Genomic DNA, 17,266 nt, shown 5'->3' on the forward strand with positions numbered 1-17,266 from the left:
ATCTTCCAGTTCAACCATTTTATTTCTGGCTAACAATTCCCCAAAAGAAAAGCTAGAATCATCATTATTACATTTATTCATATTGCATGTATTATTAATATTGTTACTCCTATTCCAGTTACTGTGATTGACCAATGAGGATGCAGAATGTCAAATCATCATCCTCCCACAACCCAGCCAAGACCTATAAAGCTACCCTACAAGTTTCACTGAGGTATGACTCACATGAAATCATTAGCACGGCGACATATGTAGGGCCCAGACACACTCTTCCTCTCATGGCCCCAGAAATCACAGTCAGTTTTTGGCCTTGTCAAGTAGCTTCTTCCACAGTATTCTGTCCTTGGAGCTTATTTCCTTGCTACAACTATCTGAAGGCCCTTGGCCACCGGGGCTCTCTGTCTTATTTTTGGTCCACCTACAGTCTCTGTGTTTCAGGTTTCACCTCTGCCAATATTGATGCCTCCTCTCACTGTATCAAGCCTACCAACCACCAACAATACCTCAGTTTCAACAGCTACTGCCCATTCCACATCGAAAAGTCACTTTCATACAGCCTAGCCACCCACTGCCATCACATCTGCATTGACAAGTGACCCTTTTTTGAAATGTACTAAGAGTCTCACTGTGCCTTTCACAGACCGGAGTTACCATCCCAATCTTGTACAAAAACAGATCTCCCAAGCCTTATCTCACCAGTCACCCACCACCTCCCAAAGTCCCACCATCCAACCAAAGATGAGTATTCTGCTCATGTCTCAGTTCCACCCAGGACTGGAGTAACTGAATCTTATTCTCTGCCAGGATTTTGAGTACATCTCATTGTGCCTTGAAATGAGAAATGGCCTTCCCATTGTCCTTCTCACTGTGAAATTCCACTGCCTACCAAACCTACACAATATCCTTATCCATTGCAAACAACCCTTGTTCCAAACCCCTTGCCTCATGGCCCATATCCCGGTAATAGACCTAGATGCGAGACCTGTCCCATAAATACCCCACCACCTACACCAGTCACAAGCATCACCTATCCCATCAAAGTCAGGGTTACCTATGAAATCAGTCATGTGATCTACAAGTTAAGCTGCAACCTCTGTACTGCATTCCACATGGACATGACAACCAACAGGCTGTCTGTTTGCATCAATGGCAAACAACAAACTGGGGCCAAGAAACAGCTGCACCATCCCATTGCTGAGCATGCTACCAACATGATATTCTTCATTTCGGTGGCTGCTTCATGGCCTGTGCCACCTTGATCCTTCTCACCAACACCAGATTTTCTGAACTGTGCAGGTGGGAACTCTCCCTGCAACATATCCTACGTTCCCATAACCCTCCTGGCCTCAAACTTTGTTACTCATTTCACTTACCCATGTAGCCCCTTCCCTGTTCCCATTCCAGCATTACAAAGCACTCTATTCCACCAATACATCTACAGACTTACTTCTCTTATTTTCTGCTACACTCCCAATCCCCCCCAATACTGCCTACCATCTAACCTCCAAACTACATGACTACACCTAGCTGCCCTAACTTCTTTCCACCTTGTCCATCTACTATCTCATAGGCAGCACTTTACCACCCCAACTCCTACCATGATATCCCTCCCCCTCTCTGCCCCAGTCTCTTCCTTACCACCACAACATGGTTACCTCTCCCACATCATGCATCGCTGCAAGCATTCTTGCCTCAGCAGCCAGATACTGTGGTCGTGTGTGTGTGCGGTGCATTATGCTGAGTACCAACTATCCTTTTCATAATATTTTCACATTCCATCCATACATATTCTAGAAAATCAAAAATCTCTGATTTATCTTCCCTAGTACTTTTTAAAACTCTAAACAGCCACAAATGTTTTATGTAGTAGCAATCCTCTTCAGATACATTACTGCTGAAAAATTGTGTGTATACACCTAACTTGCTTATATTTAATCCTGAAGTATGCCAACATATTCTGGGGTATAATAAATTTCAGTTAGGAGGTTAATTATAGATAGGACATCAGGAATGTTGGAAGTAAAAGCAGAAAAGCCTCTTCGGCAGTCCCCACCTGGTCAAATAACAATAAAATAACTCTTAATAAATAAGACTAATTACATTAACTCCTAAATAAATAAAAAACTTTATATAACAAAACTTAAAGTACATAATGAAATGATAGAGTGTGTAGCTGGCACAACAATTTTGGGTATGTATGTCAATCAGCAGTTTAAATGGTATTTGGAAAAAGAATTAGTACAGCATATTATGCATTACAAGTATTAAACACAGTGTTTAATAGCTCATGCTAAAAAAAACATACACTGCACACATACATTCCATCATTAATTATGTCATAATATCCTGGGGTGCAAATGCTCAGAATGTGGAAAATGTGCTAAAACTGCAAACAAACAGCCATCAGAACAACGAGCAAGAGCCACAAAAGGGCCCACTGCATTGAGATATTAAAAAAGTTGGATATTCTAACAGTTCAAAGTGAATATGTGATTCAAACTGCAGTTTTTATACAAAAAACATTGAGCCATATGCAGCAAACAGCTACTTACAGCGATTGCTTGTACCCAGATAAAATTAATGGAGCAAAGACCCAAACCATGATGTTTTACCAAAGATTGACGATACATAATAAACTTCCAAAACATATCAAAAACATGAAGAAAGTCTATAAATTTAAAACATTTGCTCAAGGATATTTACTAAAAATAGTTTTTATTCCATTAAAGAGTTCATGCAACATAAAATTATTAGAAATAAATAAGCAGGTTGAGCAGTTACAAAGTAGACAAAAAGGACATCCATACATAGAAATTTATCTGTGGATTAATGAACAAGTAAATAAATAAATAAATAAATGATCAGTGAAAGCAGCATGAAATTACATAAACCTATCTTTCAGGAACTGAATATGTTACTTCTTCCTTGCAGTTACATATTTGAAATAAGTATGTATGCCAGAAAACTTACACTGAGAAATTAACATTTCATATTTATACTAAGATTCTCCATGATTACAGCACAAGGTTAAACAGTGACATATGGATTAACTATTGACACATCATCTCATTCAAGAAAAATGCTCATTGACCTGGAACATGTTGTACAACAAGCTACTTAAAAATATAAAATCTGTTTCCAAACTGAGTGCTCTGAAAGAAGGAAGGACAATTAGGGTTCAATATCCCATCAGCATCAAGATCATTAGAGATGGTAAGTGCTCTGAAAACCTAGGTGACATTGTACTTGCTGAAAAACTACTTCTGCCCAGAATGAGATTTTCACTCTGCAGCGGAGTGTGCGCTGATATGAAACTTCCTGGCAGATTAAAACTGTGTGCCGGACCGAGAATTGCACTCGGGACCTTTGCCTTTCGCGGGCAAGTGCTCTAACAACTGAGCTACCCAAGCACGATTCACACCCCGTCCTCACAGTTTTACTTCTGCCCAGTTTTGCAGTATGTCATATATGAGAAAGCATAAATAAATAATGAATTTATTTAAGTTTTATGTGTAGAGAACATGCTAAACTGCCTCAGACTACAAAACTTTTAATGATTAACTCTGCAATTTGACTAACTGACTTATAAATATATTTTATATCCAATAAAGGAGATAGAAGTGCTGCATCATTGACAGGCTCACAAATGAAAGGCATGGAGCTTGAATAGTTTTTGGAATGCACTTCCTTTTTCTAGCTGTAGGAAACACACACACACACACACACACACACACACACACACACACACACACACACAAGCACATGCCTGTCTCCCCACATTGTGCTCAGTCAACTGTCAGCTCTTTACTGGGCCACAGTGAGTGTATTGTGGTTAGATGGGGGTGTGGGGTGGGGTGAGGGCTGGAGAAAGGTAGGAGGGGACTGAGGGGGGGGGGGGGGGGTGGAGCATCTAGCAGCTCATGGGAGAGTTAGGAGCCAACTGTGGGCTAGCTATGGGTGCAGGTAGTGGGGCAGGTGGTGGGTGGTTGAGCATGTGATTTCATAGGCTAGGGTATGAGATAACAGCACACAACTAGCTGATGTGGGGACACAAACTGCGGGGGGGGGGGGGGGGGGGGGGAGGGGGGGGGGGAGGGAAGGGTACTGGGGCAGGGAATGAGGGAATGGTGTACACCTACTCGCTCGCTCTCTCTCTCTCTCTCTCTCTCTCTCTCTCTCTCTTCTCTCTCTCTCTCTCCCTCACACGCAAACACATACCCCTCCCCCCCTGCCCCCCACAAACACACAATTAGGGGTAGGGAAGGGGTAGTGGGGTAGTGAGTTACGTTAGGTTTATGCCAGGTAGGTTAAGGGAGGGAGGAATGTGCTGTAAGGATAGCTCCCATCGGCACAGCCCAGAAGAGCTGGTTGTGGTGGGGAGGATCCAGATGGCAAGGGTTGTGAAGCAGCCATTCAAATCACCTCACATGTCATGCTCTGCTACATGTTGTATCATTGGGTGATCCACCTCATTTTTGGCAACAGTATGGTGTGGCCACTGATTCTAATTGGCAGCTGGTTGATTATCGTACCAATGTAAAACGCTTTCAGTGGTTGCAACAGAGTTGGTACATAGTATGGCTGCTTTCACTGGTGGCCCATCCTCTCATGGGATAGGATAAGTCTGTGATGGGAATGGAATAGGTGGTGCTGGGTAGGAGGATTGGGCAGGTCCCCTGTGGCAGGGGATTGGGGGTGGAAGTGGCATAGGAATCAATTAGGATGTTATGAAGTTTGGGTTGGTGGCAGAACACCACTTTTGGAGGGGTTGGGAGTGTCTTGAATAGGATGTCCCTCATTTCAGGGGATGATGATAGATAATCAAAGCTTTGAAAAAGGACGTGATTGTTGTTCCAGTCCCGTATGGTATTTGGTGACAAGGGGGACGTTTCTTTATGGTTGATGCTTGAAATGGATGTGAGGATCAGGTGTGTGTGAGGATATGGCATAGGAAGTCTGTGAATTAGGCCTGGAGGGTACTGTCTGTCTGTGAAAGCCTTTGTGAGGCCTTCAGCATACTCGGAGAAGAAGTTCTCATCACTGCAGATGCATTTACCATGGGTGGCTAGGCTGTATGGGAGTGATTTCTTGGTGTGGAAGGGGTGGCAGCTGTCAGAGTGCAGATACTGTTGGTGATTGATGGGTTGGCTGTGGACTGAAGTGTGTCTGGATCCATCTGAGAGGAGGCAGCCTAGAAAGGTGGCACAATGGGTGGAGGAGAACCAGATGAAGTCAATGGGCCACCTGTGAAAGGAGCCATGTTATATGCGTTTCACACTGGTATGACAACCAACCAGCAGTCAACTCGAATGAACGGCCACCACCAAACTCTTGCCAAAAACAAGGTGCAGCAGGCAGTGTCACAACATACAGCAGAGCACAACAACATGGAAGACTTCAATGTCTGCTACACAACCCATGCCATCTAGATTCTCCCCACCACCACCAGCTTTTCTGAGCTGTGCAGTGTGCAGGTGGGAGCTATCCTTACAGAACATCCTTCACTCCCTTAAACTTCCTGGCCTAAATCAAATGTAACTTGCTACCCCCCCCCCCCCCCGCCAACAGTGTGTGTGCGTGTGCGTGTGTGTGTGTGTGTGTTTGTGTGTGTGTGTGTGTGTCACCTGCTGCAATACCCCTGCCCAGTATATGTCCCCACATCAGCTAGTTGTGTGCTGTTATCTCATGCCCCAGTCTATGAAATCACATGCCCAGCTGTCTGCCATCTGCCCCCCCCCCCCCCCCCCTCCGACCTAGCTAGCCCACAGATGGCACCCCATTCTCCCACGAGCTGCTACACTTTTCCCTCCATGCTCCCTGCCTCCCACCTCTCTCTCTCCCCCCCACTCCCCTCACCATCTACCACTACCCGCCACCCGACACTTCCACCACAACCCAGTACACTCTAATTGTGGGCCAGTAACGAGCTAGCAGTCAACTGGTCAACTGAGAACAGTGCAAAGAAGTGCATTCTGAAAGCTAGCCAAGCTCTGCACTTTTTTGTGTGTGCTTAGTGACGGCACTGCAATGTTGCTTTTCGGTTGCCTTCATACCTAAATAATTCATAACTTTCAACCAGAACTTTCCATACATTTTTCTATCCAGTGCCTTGTGTACAACAGAGGTACGATAATAAACCTAGATGAAACAATTATTTTGTTGTATCAGGGTAAGAGCTGCTTGGATTTTATTGCAGTGTCATTATTTTTGGATTACATGTAATACAATAACAGTACTAATAATAACAATACACAATATGTCAACAAATTACATGTAATGATTGTACCTACATCCTGTTTTAGATAGATTTTTGAAAAGGTACTGCCTAATATGACAATTGATTATTGTAGAGACAATGGTAGTCATAAAGTTTTAATTATAACCTCAACAAAAAAAATAAAGTTATGTAATTAATTTCCTGTTTGGTTGCTGGTCTAGTTCTATAGTCATGGTATGCATTGAAATCCCCTTGTCAAAGTACTGTAGCATGCTGAGGAGCCAAGACAAAATTACACAGCCCATTGATAAAATAGAGCACAGTAACAATTCATTTTCCACATTTGGATGGGAACAACTTTACAACAATCCATAATAAGGTAATGGAAGTGTGCACCAACAATATACTGTGAAATGGCATAGTGGTTAGGAGGCGTAGATGCTTCAACTGTGGTGAAACAAGATGCAAAACAAAGTGGCAAACTGTTGCTCAGTGAAGAACTGGGAACTGTGAGAGAAGTGGATGACCTGGTCCTCTAAGATAAGCACATAACAATAGAGGCAATAGTGAAAAGCACTAATGGATCAGCTTCCAACATCTTATATCAAATTTTGAACATAACAAAGCACTGGGCTCCATAACTGCTCACACCTATTTAAAAAGCCTGCCAAAATGAAGCAGCATTGGAAATGATGTAGCTGTGTTAGGCCATTCCAGATGACTTCTTTAGCCACAGAATCATGATGGATGAATTCTAGATGCATCACTATGACACAGAAGCAAGTCAAGCAGTGGAAACACATGGCTTCAGTACCACTAATAATTAAGATAATATTCACTGGACAAGACAAATGGCATACAATAACAGTACTAATAATAACTGAGTACTTTTTGGGACAGTCACACAGTGGGGCTAACAGATTATGTTCATAAGGGACAAACAGTCACATCAGTGTCCTTATGTACTCTTCTGATGAGTTTTACCACATTCATAATATTGTACTTTTTATTAGTATGTTAAGTTGGAGTGGAGCATTATCCTTCTGTGGTGGAATACATTTGTAAACACATACTATGCTCACACATAACCAGCAAATTTCTGTTACTCCACTACCTCACATACTTTGTCTTCCTCTGAAAACCTACTGTCTCAGGATTGGGATTTAAGCTCTCTCTCTCTCACTAATACATTCCTTTCTCTGGACCTTTTTGTTGTTGTTGTTGTACTGCAACTTACATCCTTCTGAATCTGCTTACCATAATCATCTCTTGGTCTCCCTCTACAATTTCTACCCCCCTACGTTCCCTCGAATACTAAGCTGGTGATCTCTTGACGTCTCTGAATATGTCCTATCAAACGACCTCTTGTTCTAGTCAGGTTTTGCCAAAAATTTATTTTCTCCTATGTTCTAATCAGTACCTTCTCATTAGTTACATGATCTATTCATTTAATCACCAGCATGATGATGTTTGGTCTGAGCAGCACTCAACTGCGTGGTCATCAGCGTAATCATCAGCATTCTTCTGTAGCACCACATTTCAAATGTCTCTATTCTCTTCTTATCCAAACTCTTTCTCATCCATACATATCTGCTTCTGTTCTCTTCTTATTTAAACTGTTTATCATCCATGTTCCACTTCCACACATGGCTACATTCCATACAAAAACTTTCAGAAAAAGCTTCCTAACAGTTAAATCTATATTTGTTATTAACAAATTTCTCTTCTTTAGAAAAGCTTTTCTTTCCATTCCCAGTCTACATTTTACATCCTCTTTACTTCAGTCATCATCCATTATATTACTGCCTGAATAGCAAAACTTGTCTACTACACTTTATTGAGAGGAATCTGCCCACTGACCAGTTATGCAGTGACATATTCACATTATGAGAATTGTCAATGTTCTGGCTCTCTCTCATTCTTCTACCTCCAAATTTTTGTATTATGACCTAAAATCAGTACATTGCCTTATGGTAGACAATATCAGTAGAGAATGAAATTTTCACTCTACAGCTTCTGTAAAGTTTGGAAAGTAGGAGACGAGGTACTGGCAGAAGTAAAGCTGTGAGGTCGGTAGATCACTTGCCCGCGAAAGGCAAAGGTCCCGAGTTTGAGTCTCGGTCCGGCATACAGTTTTAATCTGCCAGGAAGTTTAATATCAGTATAAGTTATAATGTTGTATACTGCACCTTGGCAAGACGTGCTCTTCTGCTTAGTTCATTCAGTTTCCATAAAGCAGCATTTCGTGGCAGAGATTGCATTTCATGGAACAAATCTTGTTCTTCATCTTCAAACAATCTGCAATGAAAATTTTTCATATTGTAAACATCCCATTCCATTCATTTAAAGCAAAGTCAATATTTTATAAGGTAACTGTGGATAAAAGAGCATTAAGAGCAAGAAGTTTTAGCTTCTAGCATATAATAATGAGAGGATTACAACACCCTATCCACATTCCTCCAGAACCTCAACACCTTCTCCCCCACTGGCTTCACCTGGTCCTACTGAAACCAACAAGACATCTTCCTCAATGTTGACCTACACCTCAAAGATGGCTACATCAGTACCTCCATCAATCTCAAACCTACCGACCACCAGCAATACCTCCACTTCGACAGCTGCCACCCATTCCATACCAAGAATCCCTTCCATACAGCCTAGCCACCAACTGCTTTCACATCTGTAGTGACAAGCGGTCCTTCTTGAAATACGAGGTGCTATCCAAAATTTTTGGGACTGGTGCTGCCATCTGTTGAAAACCTTACCTTTGGACTAATGGTCACTATCACCTTCGAAGTAGTTCCCACCAGCATGTGCAAACCGGTCCCAGCACTTCTGCCACTGGTCAAATGTTTTCTGGAAGTCCTGTTCTTTGAGGGTGTTTATCACTGCCAGCAATGCTTCTTGAGTCCTCTCTAGAATGTTGAACCGATGGCCTTTCAACCTGAGTTTCAGTTTTGGGATAGCGCGAAGTCGCAAGGTGCCAAATCTGGCATGTACGGTGCGTGGGGTACAACCGCCATGTTGTTTTTTGCCAAAAAGGTCCTGGTGAGCAAGGATTTGTGACAGGGCATGCTGCCATGATGCAGCAGCCAGTTCCCTGGACACCAAAGTTCAGGCCATCATCACCACACATTTTCATGGAGCCATCACAAAACATCACAGTAGTACGTGGAATTCACTGTTTGGTTGTGTGGGATGATTTCTTTGTGCACAATTCCCTTGGTATCAAAGAAACTGATGATCATGCTCTTCACTTTGCTCTTCACCTGTCTTGCTTTTTTGGGTCTTGGAGAGCCAAGGCTCTTCCACTGGGACGATTGTTGCTTTGTCTCTGGGTCATAATCATAACTCTAACTCTCGTCACCAGTGATAACCCATGACAAGAAGGTTGGATCATCAGATGCAGGCCGACGAAGGTCCATGCACACTACAACATGCTGTGCCCTCTGATAGGCAGTCAAGATCCTTGGCACAAATTTTGCAGGGACACGATGCATGACCAATTCATCAGTCAACATTCGTTGGCATGTCCCATAACCAATACCCACTTCATCTGTAAGGTCTTGAATGGTTCAACGTCAATCCGCATGAACCAATTGTTGAAGTTTGGCAACAATGTCTGGGTGAACTGAGCATGCCACTCAAACACACACGTACGGCTCATGCTCTGTCCCCCAAACACTTGTTGGATCATTGCTAGGGTCTCCATAGCACTTTTCCAGAGATTCGCACAGAATTTGATACACATATGCTGTTCTGTTCGTGGATCCATGGTAAAATCGCCACACACCACACACAGAGTATTACGGAAATCACTGTGGACACGCAACACGTCCTCCCAGCTGAATGCCACTCTGCACACTGACTTATTAGATATGCAGCTCTCGCCACCTAGCAGTGCAAATATCTATTACTCCTACTTTCCAGATGGCAGCACCAGTCCCGAAAATCTTGGCTTCCACCTCATACTCACTCTTAAAGACTGTCTGGTCAGTTTCAATAACCAAACCTTCAGGATTAGGGAAATCCCCCTTCACCCTGCAACTGAAAACTGTCTGAGCCGACCATAAAAGTGAACGGGGCTAGCACATCTGGGTGGCCAGGAAATTAGAGGTCACTTTAGGGCCTATGTGTACAATCAGTTACAGTGCCTACCTTTACAAATGACTTAAAACTCTCTTTTATGTATGTTAAAGTGATAGTGAATTGGAGAAAATTTTACTTTAGAAACTTAGATGGAATATTGTGTTGTTAAATACTTATACAATCAGTAACAAATATTTATAATTGTGGATAAAAGTTATGATTACAGAGCGAGGTGGCACAGTGGTTAGCACACTGGACTTGCATTCGAGAGGATGACGGTTCAATCCCGTGTCCGGCCATCCTGATTTAGGTTTTCCATGATTTCCCTAAACCGCACCAGGCAAATGCTGGGATAGTTCCTTTGAAATGGCACAGCCGACTTCCTTCCCCATCATTCCCTAATCCTCGCTGTTTGGTCTCTTCCCCCAAACAACCCAGCGCAACCTAACTTATGACTCAGATATGTTACTGAAAGCGTGCATTGCACAGTAGAGAGAAACATCACAGATATGTCATTGTCAGACAATAATATTAAAAAGTTACTTGTAAAGGAAAGTGGTTCGTATATCTTATTCAGAACTTTGGAATTGTTTCAGGCACTTCAATATTACTGTGAAAGATATTGGTTGTATGATAGAATGGCATGCAAAAAAGTAAAGAGGATGTAGAAGAGTATATAATAGTCAGTAAGTCTCCCTTAAAATCTTAGAGAAATCATATGATTATGTCTAAAAAGAGAGTGAAGTTCTTATAGCAATGGTAATTCATGACTCTATACCATAAATGACAATAACTACTATTGCTGTGAAAGATGAACCTGAGGTCGAAAAGGAGCAAATGTGAATGTATAAAATCAGAGGAATTGTAGAGGAGTATCATAAATTGGGAATAATAAATGTGGAGTGGAATGTAAATTACATGATTATTGATAAGATACACAAACTGAGGTCAGCAAGGAATTAGAGTAAATGAAAATAAATCTAACGAGGGAGGAGCATAAAGCATGTACCTCAAAAACCATTATCCAAATAGTGAAATTAGTAAAATATTCCACATACATTATAAATTTTCCATATTGTTCTCCTAAATTTGTAGTACTACTTATAACAAACCATGATTTATGGTAACTTTCTGGGTTAACTGATGTTGTCTTTTCAGTAATTTTTATTCCAATTTTAGATGGAAAGTATGAGATTTATGTTACAGATATGCTATATATTTGTGCATTTATGAAATTTTATACGTTTTCAAATTTCTCAATAACATAATAATATTTTTGCATGTATCTGTGTGACAATATTGTGCTATGAAAATTAGTTATTTATAATGACCTGGTTTCAAAATAGAATATGTACCTACACAAAACTTAATTTGGTTTTTATTGTTTTTTGAAATCATCCACAACAAATGCCATATGTTTCAAATATTTTTCCAAATGTATGTTACATAATATTCCATGCAAATTTAATTGTCATTAAATACAAAACTGTCATTATGTTCTAAAAGCACACTTAATTTTATCATACAAACATTTATATTTTGTAACAAGGTACATATTTGCTGTCATAAAAGTGGTGTATCCCATTATTTCAAAAGTTATATTTCATAATTATTTAAAAGAGTCTATGTCACTGGTATTATTTTTATCCTTACATTTTTTTAAACATAAAAATAGGCATTTTTGTTTAAACTGTTCATTTACTTAAAAACAGCAAGTTAATGTAATGATTGATTTCAATAATGACTGTTTCTGGACCAGACTACAAGCTCATGTTCTAAGGGAGCATCTTCAAAAAAGGAAAACCTATTCAAACATAACTATGATATACACACATGTGAAGCTAGGCAGGAACTGAACCCATACATGAACAGAGTGTGGGGACTCAACCGGCAAGACCCTACAACATGACATCTCTGACCGTTGAGTGGCTCTTTGTAGATACTCTCTGCCAGTTTAATCTGGACTCAGCCTATGTTTCAGTATGATGATCAGCCCACAACAGTGTACATACATTACATAAATAAAGTAACAAACTCTATTGTATGGATGTATGTTGTATATCTTATCACACCTGTCCATACCCAAGCTCCTACATTGGTAACTCCAACTACCACATGGCACCGTATTTTCTCATGTTACCACCAGGCCTGTTACCCCACATTGACAATGCAGTCATTATTGCACTTTGTCTCTATCCTTTTTGCATGAACTGACAGTGATTTTCCTGCATCCTTGTTTAATGTGCCATGCTATGATGTAGAACATTCACTTGCAATGCATCAGACTCTCTTCAGATTTGAAATAACGCCACAGCTGTGTAGTGTAACGAACATCCAGTGCATCTATGATGCTCTGCCTCCATCAGTGCACAAGAAATTACTCGTTTAGGCATGGAATGTATAACTGACATGTTTGGTGCTGCGTAATGGTGCATTCAACAATCTCCATGCAACTTAAATTCAGGTATGAAGTGTCATTACAGTGCCTGAAATGCTATCCAACTAGTTAGACAGTGTGCTCTTATTAATGCTACTGTTTCGACTATGCTGCATTTGTACAGTAGACATTTTCACACTTGTGCCTTTCAACCAGTTGAACAGTGCTTGGACATGTTTCTCAACCCTCCTGACTTGTGCAGTTGGCAATGTACAACCAGCCCCATTGACAAAGGCCGCCATCTTGGATCGCTCCAACTTTGGCTCTCTTCATGATGGAAAGGACCTGAACACGCATGAATTCAGCCAATAATTATCGAGCTTGACACTCTTGCTCCCATGCCATTCCTGCTGTTTGATACACCACAACTTTTCCCAGCTGTCACTGAAGAAGCTGGCAACCCCACCTTGCCATGGCAGTCAGTCATGATGTCATGCCTCCATCCAAACCACACTGAGACAATGTGACCCAGACTGTTCAACACCACACAAGAGGATGACACTTCCCCACAGTGGCTGCCACTTGATATAACAACTTGTCATGTGGCAGACACCAATCTCCCACCATCCACCACACATCTCTGCTGGTTCCATCAGAGTTTTGGCTCTTCCATTAATGGGCATGCACACTTGGCAATCACGTTGTACAACCCACATCACACTCGCTGAATTGCAGATGCTATAGTCACCTACTGGATATGACAACACCCTCAGCGATGTCATGCTGCTGCTTTTGTGCTGCCAGGGGAAAAATGTTACTGCACTGAACAAGACGTTCAAGCAGTACATCACAGTCCAAGCTACGTTCCAGAAGTCATCTCCACAACATTTGTTCACTTGTGAATGACTGCAACAGCAGTGTGATCAGGTCACGACATACATTTGCGACCTTCACAAGATGGATTTCAACTGTTTTTATGAGTGAAGTGCACGTAGACATTTCAGTAGCTTATATACACTGATCAGACAGAACATTATGGCCAGCTATCTAATAGCCAGTATGTTCACCTTTAGCATTGATTACAGTGGCAATGCATCATGGCATGGAAGAAACGAGGCCTTAATAGGTCATTGGCGGTCACTGGAACTACATCTGTACAAAAGAGACACCTAATTTCCATAAATGCTGGGGAGGGTGGGCAATGAGTTAGAACTACTCTGTCACATTCCTGGTGTTATGACTTGTTAAAAATGCAATTGCCGTTGGGAAACACGATCGTCGTGAAGGGGTGTACGTGGTCTGCAACCAGTGTACGATACTCCGTGGCCATCATGGTGCCTTTAACAGCTCCATGTCCATGTGAATGCTCCCCATAGCATAATGGGGGTGCTGACACCTTGTCTCAATCCCAAAGTACAGGTATCAAAGAGCTGTTCCCCTGGAAGACGATAGATTTGCACCCTCCCATCACCATGATGAAGAAGGTATCAGGATTAATCAGACCATTCCACATATTGCCACTGCACCAACATCCAGTGCCGAAGGTCAAGTGCCCATTTCAGCTGTAGTTGCTGATGTCATAGTGTTAACATTGGCACATCTTCAGTTATGGAGGCCTATCATTTTATGTGTTTGGTGCACTGTGTCATCAGACAACTTGTACTCTGTCCAGCACTGAAGTCTGCTTTAGTTCCGTGACAGTTCACTGCCCCACCTGTTTGACCAGTCTGCCCAGATTACATATCTGACATCTGTAATGTGCGGTGGCCACCCAACCCAACGATGTCTGGATTTTACCTTGGTTTTGCCATGTATTGAAGACACTCACAACAGCACTCCTCGAACACTCGACAAGTCATACAGTTTTTTAAATTCTCATGCTGAGCCTCTGGGCCATCACAATCTGCCTTCAGGCAAACTCAGATAGATTGTGCATCTTCCCCATTCTAGACATAGGCAGCACTCTCTCTGATGCTACATGCACCATGCATGTGTCTGACTAGCAGTTATTCTTCACCAGGTGTCGCTGCTGTCTCCTGGAAAGGTTTATATCGATAGTACGTTGATGGTCACAATGTTCTGGCTAATCAGAGTAAGTCCACATTTGTACAAAAATGACATTTACTTGACTTGAATGATTTGCACATTGCAGGAATACCTTGCACATTAGAGACGGAAAACAGAACTACAAAGAATCAAAAAAGGAGTGTTGGCCCGAAAAATGTCATTACGTGATACAGAAGGGAAATTTAACACACTACACAAGGAACCTAAGGAAGAGGAATTTACATTATATGAGTATTTTAGAAAGTCTAAGTACCAGTGTTTGCATTTGTTACGTCAAATTGCACCAAGAATTACTAAAAGGAACAGATTGTTACGAGCTGTCTTCACGTCCCATGAAAAATTGGTTGATTTAAGGTTAAGTTTAAGATGACAGTCCAGTGTAAACTTTTGTGCAATAGTGTTATCTCTGCCAATAACTCTTCCTCCAAGTATATAGATGTTCTTTATGTCTTATATTTGGCTTTTAATAGTCCAAGTGTCTTATTTGGAATGGGATTAGGTAGTGAAACCACATATATATTGACAACTTATGCTTGAAAAACTTTTTCACACGCAACCCAGAGTGCTACTTAACTATAAATAAACCTACCACAAACATATATTTAAACAAACAACTCTAATAAATTACTTGAAGTATACTTAACAAAAAACGTATTTTTCCACTGTGGCAATGTCTGAAGGCTTCAGACCATTTCTTTATGGACCATTGCAAATGCATGACAACATTCAAATAAATTCTTCTTACTAATCAATCTGATACTACCCCCATACTGTTTTCACTTCAAGTTGCAGCCATATTGCAGCCCATTTTATTGTACAATATTAAATACAGTAACAGTATGTAGAAAAATTCACTTTATAAATGTAGAAGATGGCAAGTAATTTTGTATGCTCATGTCATACAATACAGACTGCTGCTTCACTGCCCCAATTAATCTCTCATCATTTATTATAAAATTACAAATTAAAAAAAAAAACAAATAACGAAATGAAGCAATTTATAACAAATAACAAAGAACTGATGTCAGCAACAAAAACACAACAAAACTAAACATGGGGACATGCACATGGCTTTGTACTGGGAGGAAATGAGCTTGAGGCTCATTTAATCACCAGTGGACAGATGAGATCAGCCATCAAAACTTCCCAAGAAGCCTCGGCGATGCCATGATATGACATGATATAATGGAATGGCCAGTGTGGATGCTGTTGTTTGAAATGCATTGTGGAATGTTTTGATAGGTCATGACATGATGTGATTTGACACCCTGACAACTCATACCCTACAATCTCTGCCAGAAATGTTACAGTCATTCATCACACCAATAATGCTTACGGCATGGACAGTCACAAGCATCTTTGGCTCAACCCTCTGAAAAACAGTCCACCCCTGTCCTACCTTGCAGCAAGCTACGATGTGGGTAGTCACAAGTACCTGTGCGCAGATGACCACACCAACATTCCTACTCTCTTCTCTCCTCATCATTGAATTTTACATGGAAAAGGGAAGAGCAACAACATAGAATGCTAAGAAATTACGTTACATTACTGAATATAAGTATTCCAACAGAAAGATAGAGCACAGTTTCTTTTTCAGTGGTTAGTAACAGCATCTTATCAAAATTTCTTCCTTTAATTTGTTATCGAATATTGTGGTCGAGGTTGTTGTTTGAACAAATTTCCAACAAAATATTGGAATTTTTGTGTATAAAGATAAAACTTAATAAATATACATATAAGGTATAATTGACGTTTTGGATATCTAAACGATCTTCAATGTGTTAAATCATTTTTGTTTACAGTATCTTTCATTAACAGTAATTATTTGTACTGTGCATTCTATTCACACCCTATGAATATCTAAGTGATGCTCAACATGTATCCCCAGACTTTGCTAAGCAAGAATTATTTTCATTGTAGTAATCACACATCTTGTACCTTGTGAGACAGTCAAAGAAGGCTCTAGCTGAGCCATCTCTCTACAATATTCTTTCTTCCAAGAGTGCTAGTCCCAAAAGGTATGCAGGCGCACTTCTGTGAAGTTTTGAAAGTAGGAGTGAGATACTTGCAGAAGAAAAACCATGAGTGCATACAATAATTTCAGCCATCATACCTTAGTGAAAGATCTTGTTGAGAACCCAGGAGGATTCTGGTCATACGTAAAACCATTAAGTGGGCCAAAGGCTTCTATCCAGTCACTTGTCAGCCAACCTGGTGTGACAATAGAAGACAGCAAAATGAAAGCTGAAGTTTTAAATTTCATGTTTAACAAATCATCCATGTATGAGGATCGTACAAACACACCATCATTTGACTGTCACATAGACTCTTGTTAGGAGGACACGGAAACAGGTATCCATGGCATAGAGGAGCAAATGAAAGAGTTGAAAAACAAATAAGTCACCAGGTCCAGTTGGAATGCAAAATCGGTTTTACAGAGAGTACCATGCAACATTGGCCCATTACTTAGCTTGCTTTTATCATGAACCTCTTCCCATAGAAAAGTCCAAATTTCT

At 41.0% G+C, this 17,266-nt stretch overlaps 1 protein-coding gene across 1 annotated transcript in view; it reads right to left on the reverse strand.

Moving 5' to 3' along the window:
* The window catches only part of LOC124722483 (EH domain-containing protein 1-like), a 130,682-nt gene that overhangs the window by 19,344 nt on the left and 94,072 nt on the right, over window positions 1-17,266 (reverse strand). Inside the window, exon 3 of the mRNA XM_047247639.1 lies at window positions 8,407-8,515. Coding sequence (XP_047103595.1) covers window positions 8,407-8,515 — 109 coding nt within the window. The remainder of the gene's footprint in view (window positions 1-8,406; window positions 8,516-17,266) is intronic.

Source organism: Schistocerca piceifrons, chromosome X (assembly GCF_021461385.2).
Source record: "Schistocerca piceifrons isolate TAMUIC-IGC-003096 chromosome X, iqSchPice1.1, whole genome shotgun sequence".
Taxonomy (NCBI): domain Eukaryota; kingdom Metazoa; phylum Arthropoda; class Insecta; order Orthoptera; family Acrididae; genus Schistocerca; species Schistocerca piceifrons.